The sequence below is a fragment of the Cibotium barometz genome, chromosome 10 (genome assembly GCF_041138505.1).
Source record: "Cibotium barometz isolate CiBa-2024 chromosome 10, ASM4113850v1, whole genome shotgun sequence".
Taxonomy (NCBI): domain Eukaryota; kingdom Viridiplantae; phylum Streptophyta; class Polypodiopsida; order Cyatheales; family Cibotiaceae; genus Cibotium; species Cibotium barometz.
Window position 1 is genome coordinate 7,739,556 of NC_141055.1, and position 17,675 is coordinate 7,757,230.

General features: G+C 38.3%; 1 protein-coding gene across 1 annotated transcript; it reads left to right on the forward strand.

The window, feature by feature from the left end:
• The first annotated feature begins 5,691 nt into the window (after nt 1-5,691).
• Nucleotides 5,692-7,183, forward strand: LOC147634502 (cysteine-rich receptor-like protein kinase 7). The gene is made up of 3 exons (XM_086804456.1): nt 5,692-6,042; nt 6,197-6,241; nt 6,510-7,183. The coding sequence occupies exons 1-3, from the start codon at nt 5,692-5,694 to the stop codon at nt 6,831-6,833; spliced, it is 720 nt and encodes a 239-aa protein (XP_086660582.1). The 3' UTR covers nt 6,834-7,183.
• The last annotated feature ends 10,492 nt before the right edge of the window (nt 7,184-17,675 follow it).

A 17,675-nucleotide genomic window follows, 5' to 3' on the forward strand; every position in this document is an offset into this window, starting at 1 on the left:
TGCACAGAGCTGCCATGTGGCCATCCGGGTGAGGAGATTAAAAAAAATTAATTACAATTTTGGTATACTGCAATTCACAATTTAGGAAAGAAAAACTAATTTTTGAGAGTTGAAACTCTCCCAGACTGTCCAATATAGAATCCTTCTCCTAGCCACTACCCAGAATTCTAAAAATAGGAGATTGCTACTCACATCTACAAAGAAAGATCTCAAAACCAAAATCAGATTCTCAAAACCACTTTTGGTTTCTCTTCCACAGTAGTGGTATTCAAAAGAAGGGTGGCATTCGTTCCTAGCCATTGATTCTAATCTCCATCCAACGGTCTATACAATCCCATAACCATTCAATCTTTGCCCAAAGGTCTTCTAAGCTTTCTCTCCTTTACCCTTTGGTTTCTTCTAAGCTTTCCCCCTTTTACCCTTTGGGGTTTGGTTTCTCATGAGTCATGACTTAACCTTCTTGATGATTTAACCTTCTTCAAGAATGTACACCCAAGCTCTGATACCACTGTCACACAGGACCCTTTTGTATTTCTTGAAGAAATACTTAAAAACTCATAAAATAAATCAATTGTTAAAACAAAGACTTGAATTAAATTAAAAATCAAATAACATAACATAACACAAAGCAAACAAAATAAAATAAAGTCATCAAAATCATCAAAGGATGGGATAGAGAATACCACACAGTAAACCAGTTTCTGTGCAATCTCCCCCCTCAAAGCGTATAGCTCCCTTCCACGACTTGAGTATTTAGAGAGATTTATTTCATAAAAATAGCCCAAGGAGCTAAGAATAGATGAGCGTACAAATTGGACTTGCTTTTCCTACTTTGGGGTATTGCTTTACACATTTTTAACCATATGAAGTCTCCTAAGGTTTGTACATATAAAAACCTTTGCCCAAATAAAATTGCTAGTGGGCCTTGTTAAATAAAATGACTTTATGCACATTTACGCCTATATATTAATCTTGTGCCCACTTGCACATTTCATTAAGCTGAATCCTACACAAATTAAATTAAACATATTTTTGTATGATTATTAATTCATCAAAAATATAATAAAATATATACTTGTAACAATAAAACTATTGAAGAGAGCTACAGTTGATGTGAGAAATAAAGCATCTTACAAAGGCATGTTATGGAGGATAATTTGACTAATACAAAAGTGTTAGTTAGAAAAAAAACACACACAAAAGTGATTTTTAAGGCCCCATCCAAAAACAAGTTTGAAAAGTGCCAAAAAGGTATGGGGATAATTGTGTAAGAGGTGTGTAAGAAAGTGGGTGAGTGGTGGGGAAAAAAGCAAGCAATACTGAGGGAGAAGCACAAGGGGGGTTATTGAAACAAATATATGATGTCATGTGAGTTCAATAGGAGAGCTATTTTAAATTAGGTCATTTACATATTTGCATTCACAGTATGTGCCGTATTTATTAGTTACTAATGTGTTTGAAGGAATGTAAACATATAAGAAATAATATGTATACTCCCAAAAACCATGTATATAAGCCTACTTTTTAGTAGTACCCTTTGCACTGGGGGTTCACTTAAAATATATATATAAGTCTACTATGTGCAATTATTAGGAGGGGTTTTTTAGACCAAGATTTTGAGAAAATTTTATGAAAATGGATTTTTGAGAAAAATCCATAAGTTTATAAAGAAAAAGGGGTCATTTTATTAAGTCAAAATTAACAAAAATGGTATTTTTTAATACCCTTTGAACGCACGTTATCTGTAGGTCTTCCTAGAAGTAAACCCCCTGAGCCTCTACATGCATGTGATATGGGGGTTTTCTAAAAAACGAGGCCCCAAGGGGGAGAAGTGAAGTTCCCGTCTAATCGTAAAGAAATAGAAAGATAGCTCCCAACTCCACCTCCCATTGGTCCATTTTTTTAAGTAGTGTTAATGATTTCCCTCTTAACTTTGAGAACCTTTTTAAGTCCAAAACCCATCGGTCCTAATGATATCGTGGTTTTTGACCCCCATTTTGATCCTATATGATAGTACTATGAGCCTTCCCCTCCTTTGTAAGAATCAAAAGTATGAGTCTCATTCATGTTTGTCTTCTTTATATGCCCTCTTATTTCTTATAATATTCACATCCTTCCAAAGACTTGGAAATTCCATGTTTATCCACCCACCACCACTGGTGGCTCAAACCAAAGTTCCCCATAACATTCATAGAAACCACCCTTAATCAACTGTTATTTTGCTAACCTTTAGCTTACAATATGAAATTTTGGCGATGGTCAACCTCCAACTAGGGTGAAAATAAGAGGTCAATATCATGGTATAAATATAGATCTAGGTTGGCAAATATGAACTTGAATGTATAAATACATTGGACAAATCTTTCAAATATCATATCTTATGTACTGACATGTAGTGTAATCTCGGTGAATCGTTCTTCGTTACTCACTTGAGAAAAACTAGTAATTTTGGGTAATCTTTAAAAAATAGCTAAAATTTTCCATGTTAAATAGCTCAACCCTAAAATAGTTGTTAGAGCCCCTCTTTTTTGCTCTAGCTCCAATTAGTGTGGCCATGTTACAACAATATTTCCATATCTCATGTACAAGATCTTCAACACATCTCATGCACACACCAATAGCACATTCGATTTATGAATATAATAACAAGCTAACAACAAACCCATGAGCATTTTCAATCAATCCAATTTGAAAAGGAAAATTTAAAGACTTCATAAGATATTGGTGGGGTGGGATTCAATGTCCACACACGAGAATTCAAAAATACTAGTGCAACAAGTCACGCCAAGTGTACGAGTTCTCATAAATGAAGTAGACAGAAGGAGGATTGGTCAAGAGTGAAGATAGAGATTGTGATAAGAATGTTGACCTTAGGGGGCCTAGTCTCATCATAATGGATTATTCGTCTAGTGTTTTCTTCCTTGTCTATGGCATGAATATCGACACCACAACTACCTTCACAAAAAGCATAATGCCCCCATGCTCTACAGATTCCAAAGAACAAAAAGTAACAAGGAAAGTAATAATTTAGTAGTCCTTTCTCTTACATGTCTCTTGAGGATTGGTACACCACTTTCAATGTAGTCTTTTTTTCTCTCATGAACATGACTCATGACTAGACATGGTTCCCAGGATATATTAGTCTCATCCAATAATAGACATGGCCCTAAGGTTTGATTCAAGCTTGATTAGATGGGCTTGGCCTTTTCTTTTCAATATTGTCTAATTCACTGGCCATGGTTCTACGACATTAATCTTGCTACATTACTCAAGGGATTCACCTAAAAATATGTAAGTGTAGCACATGAGTTCATCAGGAGGGGTATATTAATTCAAAAAAGTTACAGAATTACATTTACAAGAGGGGTTTTTTAAACCAATTTTGTAAAAAAACTGTAAGTTTATGAAGAAAAACGGGTCATTTTATTCATACAAGTATGTAAGTGTAAGGGGTTTTTTAAATACCCCTTGAATGCATGTGATACATAAAATTTCTTAGAGGTTAACCCCCCGAGCTACATTAGTCTTGAATACGTTACTCATTGTATGCCCCTATTAGAATGAGTAATATGGGCGTACAATGCCATTGACATGGCATTTAATTAGTAGAACCTTAGGCCACCCCCACGGCCATCATCTCTCCGCACATGCATTGAAGGTTTGGGATCAGACCTTGCAGCAATGACCTTCTTATCATTGCTTTCGGAAAGATCATGGCAGCGAAGAGATATAGAACTCATTGTTGCATCCTTGACAAGAGGTGTGGAAGCAAGAGACCGGGGAGATCGTTGTCTTGCAGGCAGCGATCGCATCAGCAAACATTGCATCAAACACCTTCTTAGCATAAGGTTTGGAGGATTCATGCTACACACATGCAGACCGCTCCCTATTCGTGACATCCCTCAAGGGAAGTCTAGGAGCCATCTGCAAAGAGACGACAAACATCGAACAACCAGCAGACTTAAATAACCAAAATCGAGATAAAAAGAAAGAAACCAATGTCGGAATAGACAAATAACATGAGCCCATGTGAGTTGCCAATGAGAAAGGAAGATCCTACACATGGCCCTCATAAGCACCTCTAGAAGGTAGGAGAGAAGGATCCTTCACATGGCGTGCCTCTAGAAGCTCCCCCCATTCCACTCACACATGCATCAAGACACGTGTCCTCTTCTGCGCTCCTATCACGAACAGCCAGACACATGTCTTGCTATTTCATATAACTAAGGTAATGCCTTTTGGTACCTTATCTTCTACAACTAACGCTTGCATTAATTATTTAAATCAAAAAAGTATTTTGGTGCTTATTAGTACATATCTTTTCAATAAAAACTTGAAAGGATAATGTGGTTTAAAGGGAAGAAAAGGAAGCAATAATTAGTAGTACTTTTTCACATGATGGTGGCATGTTGAGTCTTTTTTCCTCTCACAATATAGCCATGCGACGATCGACCATTCGTCCACCTTCACCCATATCCATTTGCCAGCCATGCTCAAGCACAATCGTTCGCTAAGGGGTAGTGACTAAGGAACCCTGTAGACCTGGCCTACGTGTCTACATCTATCGGCAAGGCGAGAGAGAGAGAGAGAGAGAACGCACTTCCTTGGCCACACACGACAGAGGGGACTTTGCACAGGGATAGAGTAAGCGAGGAGGGGGGGGGGGGGGAAAAGCGTGCAAGCAGGTTCGATGACACGTGTAAAAAGGATACTAATTTTTGACCAACTTTGAGAGACTTGAGAAAGAAAAAAAACTCGCACCAAACAACGAGTCCCAATAAATAAGGTTCTACTACCTCAGTATTACGTAAAAAACTTACAAAAATCCGAAAGCCTTCATTATCCTCTTGTTTAGGTCCTAGAGGGGACGGTTCTTCATCACATGTCTGAGGCAAGGGGGGACTTCGTACACCAGTTTCTGATAAAGTGATCCTTGCCCCTACAGTGGAAGCAAGTGTTGGGGATATTTTTGAAGATAATGGTTTGTACCCATCTCCTACATTGATGCATAGAGAGGAGAGAAGTTCCTTACTAATGTCAATTGCTTGAGGTGCCATCTCAGATTAAGATCTGGTACCTAGGAGTCTACCCACCCGTTCTACAAGAAACGTAACAGAGGGTACGATTGCAGGGGTGGGTTTGGGAATTCAACCCAAAATGGGCAGAGGTGGGTGTCAGGTCCATGGGAGCGAATTTTGAAGTGGGAGAGAGGAGAGTTTGGTTAGCACCTAGGGCATTAATTGCCATGCCCTCCTCTTTGAAAAGGAAGCATAAATAATAGTTAAGGAAATATTAGGTGTGCTCCAGCACTAATCGTCTAGTGCCCCAATCCATGCCCTTAGTTGGAGGGCAAGGTCCATAGAACAAGCCAATCAAGGCTCTACCCTCAAAAGTTTTCTGCTAGTCTTGAACAAGATGCACCAGTAAAACAGAGAGCTTACCATGTCCATTGTGTTTAGGACCTCCTCCACTAGATTGACTGCATTCACCCTGCATATATTGGGGATGATCTCCCCTTTGGCCATTTGTGGGAGTTTATGTATCACCTCGTTTAGATGGTCGATCTTTGCCTCTCTTAAGTAATACGGCTTTGCCTTGTCGTCTCCCCTCGGTTTCATTCATTTGTGAGATGGGGCCTTGTTCTTGGTGCAATTCGAAGGCCTTGCTATGAGGTTTCTTGTCATAGCTCCTATGGGGGGCTCTTCGATCTCTTGTTACAGGATCGAGAAGGTGAATGGGGTGAAGAGCGAGGGTTATTGTGGAAGCAAAGGAAAACTAGAGTTCTCAAAGGGGAGAGCAGTTACTCCTACGTTGCATGGTGTGGTGGTTGGCCATGCCCTCTCAAGTACTAGGTGTGAAAGCTCAGATGCAGGGGTCATGTGCCTCTACATGCCTCCCACACTGATTGCAATAGGTTCATCCCTTGGAACAAGCCCTGCTCAAGAGGACTTGTCCACTCTGGTTGCACCAAGGGGGCAAGAGGTCTGTGGGATGTTCTCGTCCAACAGACCGTCAGTCATGTCATTGTGGGAGTTTTCTTTGGTACCTGCTCAACCCTCATAGCCAAAACTTTTGGCATGGAGGAAGTTTGTTTTTCTCATTGTTTATTGAACTCCTAGTTGCCCATCTGCCTATGGGCGCCATCAGTCTCTTTGTGTGTTAACTATTGGTGGGGTACCATTTGACGTTCCCACAGGTCTTACGTGGAAGGCGAAATTCAAGTGAAAGGCTTCTTGAATTGGTAATGTGATCAGTGCATCTAACACATAGATAGAGCTATGCTAAATAAGCAGATAATATCTTGACTCTTTATGTAAAGAGAGACATTCATAGCTTCTTATTACACCTCGTTGGTGTGGGAATCACTGTCAATATTGGGAAGGAGAATAACATGATGTGTTTAGTTTCAATACTAAAAGAGACTAACTTATGTGCACGCATCATCATATTGCACATGTATGTATGAGGAGTTTTACTGAAGCAAACTAGTTTTGTACATGGTGGTGCAGATGTGGAGATTGTATCAGCAACAACGACAATTGGAGCTAGTAGACCCAAAGCTAGGATCAACTGCCGCCTTTACTGGAGAAGTCATACGTGTAGTTCATGTTGCATTGTTGTGTACTCAAGAGTCCCCAGAGCTAAGGCCAGCCATGTCCACAGTAACCTTGATGCTTTCTGGGAAGTCTGATATATTGGAAATACCCACCAAGCCAGCATTTATTGTATTAAGTGACCTCAGAGCACCTTTGGATTCTAGTGATTCCTCTAGCAATCCAGTCAGCCATATTTCTCATAACGCACAGTCCATGAGTGTCGTGGATCCTAGGTAATCCTTCACATACACTCTGCGTCAAGTAATTAAGCTCAACATTGTCCTCAATTCTTGTGTGACAATTGTAAATTAATTAGTCTTTGATCGCCTCAATCTCCACTTCTCACATGGAAGGAAAGGAAACAGTACTACAGTCTTAGTGCTTATAAGCCCATATGAATGAGAACAAGTCATTGATATGATATGATATGATATGATTTTCAGCAGCATCAGGACTTTGGCCTAATCAGTTCAGTGGAATAAGGGCACAGGTTATTTGTAAACACCCTTAGCCCTCACTCAAGTTTTTGTACTTGTGTTTCTTACCCCCACCCCAAAAAATATATATATATCCATAATTCTCATGTTTTATAGATTTCTAATTTAAGGACATCTTCTTTACTAGATACTCATCATTTGTATCATCTACTTTCAAGAAATATGTGCATGTGTAAGACTAATACTTCTAAAGAATGATTTTATTTATCACACAATAAGTGTAGCCTTCATGAAACAGTTATTCAAAAGGTAATGCTAGAATATTCAAAAATGTGTGTGCCAGTATGATGGGGTCTTAAAAAATATTCCTCATGCTAGAATATGCGAGCCTCTTGATGAGATTGATTTCAAAATGCAAAAGGTAAATCTTGGTTATGCTACCCATCTTATTTAAAGGATGCAAACGTTTGTTTTCATATATTTTGCGAAGAAATAATTAAGCTAACATATCTAAGCAATTTAGAAAGTAATTATAATGATGAATGTATATTAGTAGGTGTAAAGTTCATGAAAAGTTTTTATAAAAGCATGTTTGCAATAACTCCAACTAGAAGTTCATGCTAAATGAATCTACCTTCATGGGGTATAGTCAATAAAAATCTTGAGTTCTTGCTAAGATAACCCGATCTTACAAACTAAAGCAAAAATAAAAAATGTTTTAATAAACATGGAAAGGCATGAAATGATAAAGAATATTTGATTACTTTCATGAGAGAATTCATGAAGGATACATTTAGGTCTCATCCTCTCAATCCTCACACAACCAATAATAATGTGCTAATTTACCTCATACTTTATCACTTTGAAAATAGTGTTAGACTAAGGATACTACATTTAGGTCTTGGGACTCACCCTCTCAATCCTTGCCAATCAACCAATAATAATGTGCTAATTTAACTCATATTTTATCACTTGGAGAATAGGGCTAGACTACTAAGGTCGTAAGTCTTTATACATTTCAATAACCTCCCTCAATGTGAAGACTTGAAGATCTGAGATACATAAGTTTATAGCTTACTCAGCTTACAAAATGTGTTAGCCTATGAGCATCCACCATAGCCTCATCCCGCAGAGTGTTTCTCTTTTCAAGCTCTTCAAAACTAATCAACACAATTAAAGGGATTTGCTTACATGTGTGTTGCTAAGGCCCAGTGAAGTCACCAAATTTTTTCATCTTGTGGAACAAAAGTGTCCTCCCCCAACATTCACACTAACTTAGTAGAATATTGTTAATTTTTTAAGCAAAATCACTATGATGAAAGATGAGGTGTGATGTAAAAAGGTTCAAAATTCAATCACTCATTTACCAAGCATAGATAAAACCACAGCCTACTACTATTATTATAAAAGTTCTAATGTTCTTACAATCGAACAAACCCTAAGAACCCTTAGAAGATCAAAGAAATGTGAGCTTTTTCATTGGCACATATGTAAGAAGAGTGCAAGCATAAGCATGCTTGAGCTTCAATATATGAGATCAAAGTTTAAGATTAATCAAAAGTAGTAGAGATGCAAAGTGAAGGAGGATCACTCACCTCCGAGGTCTCTTTTAAGTTAATCTTTAGAGATGCAAAGTGAAGGAGGATCATTCACCTCCGAGGTCTCTTTTAAGTTAATCTTTCATGTGGGTCTTGGGCCTCTTTTGAGCCTTCATATCACAGTACAAATGGTTTAACCATTCACTATAATAACAATTAAAAAAGGCCTTGTTCATATATTTTTCATATGAAATACCAAATAAAGAATAAGCAAACACAAAGACTAAGCCATGAACTTCCAATATTGAATGTCCTTATGTGGAATTGTTGTACTTTGCGAGAAAGAGTTTATGGGCAAGGGGAAAGAGGAGAGGAACACCCAAATTCAAGCACACAACAAGTGGACCTAAACCTATTGTATATTGATTTATAAGAAAAGGTTACAAGTGAATATTTTCCAAGTTCAAAATTATACTCAAGTAGATCTCCCTAATCTAAGTCTAAATGTTGCTATTAAGAACAAGTACAAACCCAACATTATTTTAAATCAACTTCTATCCGCTCCAAATGACGTGTAGATGAGTGCTTTTTATTGTGAGCTCCAAAATGCATGAGATCAGATCCCAAAAAATGAGATAATTAGCGAAGAATCCTAATGTTTTATAAGTTAGGGTAGGAGGGACAAAAGCCGATAAGCTCTACAACCAACATATAACCACACATGGGTACACATAGGGTTGTCCCCATAAAAGACTAGTGGTCAATCCACTCCTAGGTGCCCAAAAAATGTTTTATAAGTTAGGGTAGGAGGGAGAAGGTCCACAAGCTCAACCAAAATATAACAACACATGGGTTCACATAGGGTTGTCCATAAAAGAGTAGTTGGTCAATCCACTCCTAGGTGCCTTAAAAATGTTGTCTTGACACCTCAAAATTCCCTTTAAATTTGCCACAACATGTAGCCCACAACCATGGCATCACAAAGATTTTCTTGTAACCTTTCTTCATTTTGCCCATAGGATCATTATAATAAAGATAGAAAGTGTAAGACTAATACTTCAAAATAATGATTTTATTTTATCACACAATAAGTATAGCCTTCGTGAAACAATTAATGCCAAAATATTCAAAAATGTGTTTACCAGTATGATGGGGTTTTTTAGAATATTCCTCGTGCTAGAATATGCTAGCCTCTTGATGAGATTGATTTCAAAATGTAAAAGGTAAATCTTGATTATTCTACCTACCTTATTTAAAGGATGCAAACATTTATTTTTATATATTTTTTATTTCAAAATGTAGAAGGTAAATCTTGATTATGCTCACTACAACAAAAAGAGGGGTTAGTAACGGTTATAGTGTGGCTTTTATAAAAGGATTTTGAAAAGTGTCAGGGTGTAAGCGTCGCTATTTTTTTGACGCTATAATCGACGCTATATCCCACGTTATAACCGTCGCTATATCCCACGCTATTTTGGCCGCTCAGTAGCGCTGTCAAATAAATTTAGCATCGCTATTTTCGTCACCCAGTGGCGCTGTTAAAAACATCAGCGTTGCTACTTTCGCCAGTCACAATGGTGCTAATAAAAAAGTCAAAAGCCACTATTTTTGCCGCTCAGCAACATTGATAAAAAAAATGTGAACAACACTATTTCCGCCGCTCAGTGGCATTGTAAAGTACAGGTTTGCCAAGACTGCACTTTAAGTTTATAGCACTATGAGTGACAACAGGGTCAGAGAGATGAAGAGGCACGCAGGGCCATAGAGATGGTTAGGACCGAGCACCTACCTCCCGTGCACAGGTGGGATAGACGAGCGGTAGTGGTAGTATCGCCACTCGAGTCAATTAGGAGCCTCAAGGGAAGTAGCTATAAGGTTCCGAGATAAGGAGGTGTTAGTACTGTCCTCAAGCTCTGGATCATATAATAGTGATTGAACCCAGAGTAGCTAGGTTAGCACTTATTATTTTTTATCAAGATGTATCTTCTAAGTGACTAAACCCAAAGTATCTAGGTTAGCACTTATACCTTGTCCTTTGTTGTTCATGATATATTCAAATGTATCTTGGTTCCTTACGCTTTGTACTTTGATCGTGATATGTTGAAATGGTTCTTTGTACTTATGTGCATGCTTTGGTTTAATAAATTTATGCATTTGTAGTTTATTTCTAAAAGTTTTCAATTAAGCCCTTCTCTTTCCTCCTCTCACCACCCAAACATCATCTGATAGCCATGAAACTTTGTAGGAATGGTTGATGAGCATAGCTCTACATGTCTACAAAGTTTGGTTGCCATCGGACAACATTTGGTTGGTCAAGTGGGGCCTAGTGTCCAAAACTCAAGTCTCGTAGTGCTCAAGAGGGTAGGAAAAATCCCACTCTTCCACATTCCATCATACCCAACGTTGTCCGATAGCAATGAAACTTTGCACGCATGGGAGGTGGACTTAGCTCCACATGTCTGCAAGAAGATCTTGGCTGGTGACATCTTGCTTCTTTATTGTTCGACGGAGGACAATGTGACGAACCTCTTCACGAAGTCTCTACCTCAAGCTATGCTCCGGCGGCACTCCAGCTCACAGGGATTGGTTCCACATCCAGGAGCTAAGAGGGGGTGTTAACAGTCATCTTCTGTCTGTATATTTACACCAAGGCCTCTGTTGTGGGTGTGTCCGCCCGATTTAGGTGTTTTCTCATTTTTCCCCACTCTTCATATTTTTCCCTGTTTTTTTCGAGTGTGGGAGGCTGTCCTATGCTTGTTGGCTGGTCCAGACACTAGCCGAATGACCCTGCTACTCCTCGACCTTCCCTGTATGCTAGCCGACTGATAGTTGCTGGCCGACTGGAGTTGTAGTAGGTCGTGTGGACATTTATGTGGCTGTCGACTGATAGTTGCTGGCCGACTGGAGTTGTAGTAGGTCGTGTGGACATTTATGTGGCTGTCTTTTGAGCAGGTCGACTAGTTGATAGAGCCATATAAAATGGCCCCTTATCCCCCACACTTCTGTATTCAATTCTTGAGATTTTCTCTTATGTATATAGCAGAGTTATACACTTCTCTCTCTCTCTCTCTCTCTCTCTCTCTCTCTCTCTCTCTCTATTTCTATGTTTTTTTGTAGTGCACTTGCTCTCGTGTTTTGACATCTTGTCTTCATCTCCACTGCATATTCTGACAGAATCATCAACACTTGTATAAGCATCATCATCAAGATGCCTAATTCACCATGACCAATAATGGATATGTCTTCACCATAAGTGTAATCTTCGTCCTCATGTGCATGGCATATGTCAAATACATCCTCATAGGCATGTTCATCATCACATGAATGATCATCCCTTGTGTCAAACACAATTGCATGCATATTCAAAATATCCTCAATAATCAAGTATTTATGATCTCGTGGCATCATATCATAAGCTGAAAATGTATCCATCAAAGCACTTATGGAAGTAATCCAAGCATTTCCATTTTCAACTTGTGTATTCCCATTGGCCACGAATACATTGGTGGTGTCTTCTCGAGAAAGAATCGAATCGATATCTCCTCATGTACTTATTGTCCAGAAATTACAGCAAGCATCTCATCGACTTCAACACCCACAATGTGTGCAGAAAGACCCGCATAGTCATACTCTATGCAATGACCAAAAGATTGAGTGAGCGTGTAACCTCTTTTATCAATCTTGATATCCAAATCTTTCAACATGAGATGAAGCATTCCTTCCCCATTCAAACACGAAATGTAGCCAAGAATGGGTACCACCAATTGAATCATTTATATCTTGCTTACCTCAACAAACTTGCCCTTGTGATTAACCCTTTGAGCATGCATGTAGATAAGTCCCATCAACACCATGATCTCATCTAGACCAATGTCCTTAATAATTTACAAAATATTTTGAGATACTTGCATGAAAACTTTTGTCCAACCTTTGCACAAAACCCTCTATACTTTCCTTCTCTTTGATGTTGGGAATGAAGAAGGAAAGGTACCAATATTTCTCCATATAGCTAGATAGAGAGTCCTTATATGAGAATACCATGCATCGATCTCGAAAGAAATTTTTCTCTTGGGTGGTCGCAAAGTATTGCACAACATCATATTCCAAATTCTACCAATCCCAATGATAGTCGTGCATTTCTTTCAACCACTAAGATCTAGCTCTTCCTTTGAAATAAGAAGTCACTTTCTTCACTTTGGCAAGCTCGTCACAAGGAAAGGCATGAAAATAAGCATCCCAATTACGAATCTAATCCTTGAGTCCCATGAAAATGACTCCTTCGTCCCATAAAATGATGCAAACAATTTTTGTGCAAATGACTTTCCTCTTTTGAACCATAAACTACTCACTCCAGTAGATACCATATAATCAAGAAAAGCTTGCACTTTCATTGATTCCAACAACCTCGTATGCAAGAATACATGCATCATGGCAAATCTAAGCCTTGCTTTTACATCATAATGTTCTATAATCCTTATGTCTTCAAAAGCATATTGTCCTTTGTCTTGACTCTCAAATGATAAAGACCTTTGATAAACATTTCTATCCATTGTCTTTGAAAATGAAGAAGGTCCGGTTGGCCTTGCTTGAGAGAAGTCTTGTCCATGTACACCAAATATGCTTGAAGAAGGTTGCTTGGAAAAAATATTTCTTCTTGCTTGCATGTCCCTAAAATACTCTTCATCACTATCCTCTACAAGATCCTCATTCACCATTTCCCTATCTTCCCTTATCTCTTGAAGTTTCATCGCTTGCTTGAATGGACGCCCACTTGGCATAATGGCTAAAAATGAAAAATGGCTTATAGAAGGCCAAATAGTGTTAGAATTTGATGATCTAGGGATCTATTGAAAGATCTTGTGACGTAGAATGCAAATATGCAAGAACAGAAGATTTTCAAATAGCCCTAATATTCTCTGTTTTAGGGTTTATGCGACACTGCTGAAAATAGGAATTAGGTCATAAAGTACTCAAAAGTAAACGGATTTAGATAAAATTTGGCATATGGGCTTGTGGATGACAAGTACTAACTATGCCTAAGAGAGTTTGACCAAAGTCAAAGTGCAGATATTCTCTGTTTTGACTTCCTAGTCAAAGTCAACTTGCTAGTTTTGACTCCTCAAACGATGTCCAAATAGAGTGATTCTTGGCTCATTGGATAGCCCTAAGAGATTATTATGAAGACCTCTAAACACTTTTTTGACAACCCTAAGAGTCTATGACTGAATTAGGATTTTAATTTACTACTAAACCCTAATTTGGGTGCTCTACGGGTGTCCGATTCAAAAGGTTAATAGCTCTCTTTGTAGCTTCCAATTATCTCTTCCAAGATGTATGATTGCCCAATAGAGACTCTTAATCACCAATGAATGATTAGTGATTTTCTTGATCAGCTCTGTGAAATACTTTTAAAAAAATTCGGACAACATCTTCTTTGTATTCTGGATCAAATCTCAATATAGATATGGTCCCAATACAATCTCCAACATTCACATCAATTCTTATCAACACTCCATCAACAAATTTGTATCACTCGCATCCAAACAAAGGCATCATTTGCCCAATCGTGCATGTAACATAGGCTCATGCAATGCCATTGCCATTGTCTATCATCACTTTACCATGTGACATATTTGCATTTGCCCATGCAATGCCAAATGTAAGATGTTGTTGATGCCAGAATCAATCCAATTGTTGTTGATATAGTGTATCAATGCTTGTCGATCTCCCGGCCAAGAACTTCCCACTCTCGTACCTAGGTCAAAACTGGCACAAGTTGGAGCCATTTCTTCACATCCAAGTACCTAATCCTCTTCTTTACCGCCTTACCAAGGCACTCACAGCAATAAAGATTCAAACCATGCTCCCCTTGGCCTCTCCAACCAAATGCCAAGATACCCTCACACACATCAAGATTCTAGGAATAGAATGTGGGTACAAAGTGGTGTGATAGGTGTGATTTGAACTTCAAAGATGTAGGTAGGATGACTTACAATGCTTTGCATGAACTCATGTACAATCCATTATTACATTAGCATGTACTCATGCTCTTCTCATCTCAAAGGCATAGTACCATAACTTCCAAGTGATCTCAACACATCAAGTATCCATAGTATGCCCTTACCATGGCATAAGAAAAGCATAGGCAATCCACAAAGCATCAATTAAGCATAGATTACATCAAAGTATTTGTATGATGAAGGCTTTCCCAAATCCCCTTGGCTGGAAATGCCAATTGATTCAATCTTACTTGATATGTGTGAATCGTGCAAGAGAATCCGTAATCAAGGCATTAGTCATTCCATTTGGTACACAAGAATAGCATGAAAGAGCCAACAAATTCCACATCCCATAGACCACATGCATTTCACATCTTTATGAGCCTTAATCCAACAGTCTTGGTGAAGAAACATGAATAGTTTCATTGCTCTTCAATCCCCTTCACTAATGTATCCAAGAATTTATTAGATGCATGGGCACCTTCAAACAATTTACTCTTCAAATCCCCTTGCTTATCATGCCTTGCAAAGCCACATTATGCTTTTTCTCTTCCCATTAATCCCTAAGAAAATCATGTAATCCCTTGTCTCCCTTATAAACAAGGAGAGAAGCTCTAATTACATATGAAGAGCTGATTATGCTGAACAGCATGAGATTGAAGAATAATTTTCCAAGATTAATGGCTTGAAGGGCTTTTTAAGAACATTAGGGTTAATGTCACTAAACCTTGTGATGAAGCTTGCTTTCACTTGATCGCTCGCAGCCGGGTGTCAACGATTTCACACAGCAACATCGCCTGGAAAATCAGCATCATTAAGCTTATTAAGCCTCATCAGCTACTTGTACATCTAATTAGATCGCGCACAGTCCTTCACGGCCAGCAGCGCACTGTAATCGCCATATTTAACGAGCTCGAAAGGCTTCTAAGCACCACATACTAGATGCTACACCACATACAAGGTGTTTCTAGGCATTAGCCGTGCTTATGGCTCTCTAATCTCCACGGATCTGCACGCAGGCGAAATGGCACAGTCTGGCGGCAGCCTCACGATGGCGCATTCTCCACCATGAAAGTGGGAAAAATCTAGGTTGTTATGTAGCCTTGATCATCCTCAATCAAACCCCCACGCTTTTGTTGGCATTCCATTGAAGATTGAAGCTCAAAAGCTCTTAAGATCCAAGCAAGGAGAAATGACTACATTTAAAAAAAAAACGTTTTCATTAAGGAAGTTAATCATGATTAGTAAACATTTCCCCCAAATTTGGTCATGCCCTTCAAATTTTAGAGGGGATACCCCAAATTTTGATCCAGCCCCCCAAAGCTAACCAAAAAATCAAAGAGATTCAATCATCCCAAAATCACCATGCCCATTTTCTTGATCAAGAAATTTAAGAAAATCAAGAAAAACTCGGAAATTTCAAAAAAAAAATCAAGAAAATGGATCAATTCAAAGATCCGATAACCAGTGCAAGAAACTAGGGTTGGCCACTCAAGGCATACAGTGACAACATGAGTGTGGGTCACCATCCTCACATCTCATATGGGAGAAGTTCACCATGAAAGCTTGGGCATGAGAGCTCCAAGAGAAAGATAATACTCAAATGATCAATAATATGTGTACAATGCCCATGAGCCCATTGTATCATATAGCCCAAGGCTCCCAAAGGCACACATGTAAATGACCCTAAGCCCCATCTCCCATATGCATGTGACACCAAATTTACTTCGTTACATATGATTATGAGAAAGTAAAGGCTTTTTTCATCATGAGAAACGAGCCAATACATTGTTTCAGATCTATATGGTATCCTTTTATATTTCTCCTTTAGGCAAGAACATCTTGCTTCACTTATTCTCTAATTTCACTAAGCTTTTGTGTCCCAATTTCTTTGTGAGACTTGATTGAGAGTCCTCTTCATTTCATGGGCACGTGGTGTCCTCATCAAGATTCTCAAGTTCATGTTTGGCCCATGAGTGTAGTGAGAAAGGTCTTACAATCACTTATTCATGTTCATTCACAGAAGATTTAGATAGAATAATTGAAAAACCTTTCCATATTGTAGCCACCAAAAACGATAGTACGATTTGTGATATGAGCCCGGGAGGGGGGGGGAGGGGGGCAAATCAATCTATAGAAAATCTGTATATCAATTGCTTTTAAGGGTTATAGTGAGAAAACCCCTTATTTTTAAATTTTGAGTATTTAAAATGACCCCTTTTTTACACAAACTTAAATTTTTTTTCCAATATATTAAATAAATCCCTTATGCAAGTGCATTTATGTACATTTGTTCCCAAAAAAAGTGAATTAAAACATACCTTCTTTTGAACACACATGATACATTCTCATATTTTTAACCCCCCAAGGATTTGTGAAGCACATTTAATTATGCCAATTGATGTAGTATGCTAAAGATTACCTTTTTTCACTTCCAAATAAAGCATACTTAGCAGTGCCCTTCCTTCTCACAAAAATGAATCACTCTAAAAGTGATGCTACAAGAAAAAATATAATTAGAGAATTTAAATCGATCAAGGGTAGAACTTTTGCCAAGGCCTCTCATCAAACACGAGCACACAAAATAAAATTCTTAACATGTCTTCTTTGTCAACATGAAATCTTACTTAATCTTGGCATTGCATGGATGCTAAAACCACTGTGAAGATGAATTTCCTAAAATATGGATGATGGTAGATATAACAAAGCTTAGGTGAGCCTTGTGGAGAGAAGCTATAATAAAACCATTGTGAAGATGAATTTCCTAAAATATGGATGATGTTAAATATAACAAAGCTTGGGTCAGCCTTGTGGTAGAGAGAAGCTATAAGAGAGCTATAATCTACGTAAAAAATAAAGGATCATTCATGTATTCATTTTGCTTAGAAGGTAAAGCCATTGTGAAGATAAATATGGAAAATTATGGAAAAACACCATATTGGGGAACATGGGAATTTCCCACAAGTTTGGGACACGTGGTCAAAAGTTTGGATTAACCAAACACCATTAATCCAAAATGAGCGCTTTATAGCTCTTTAGATTCCATTTTTCAAGCGCTTTCCAATGATAGGTCATATGATAGGGTTTTGAGAAACTTACAAACAT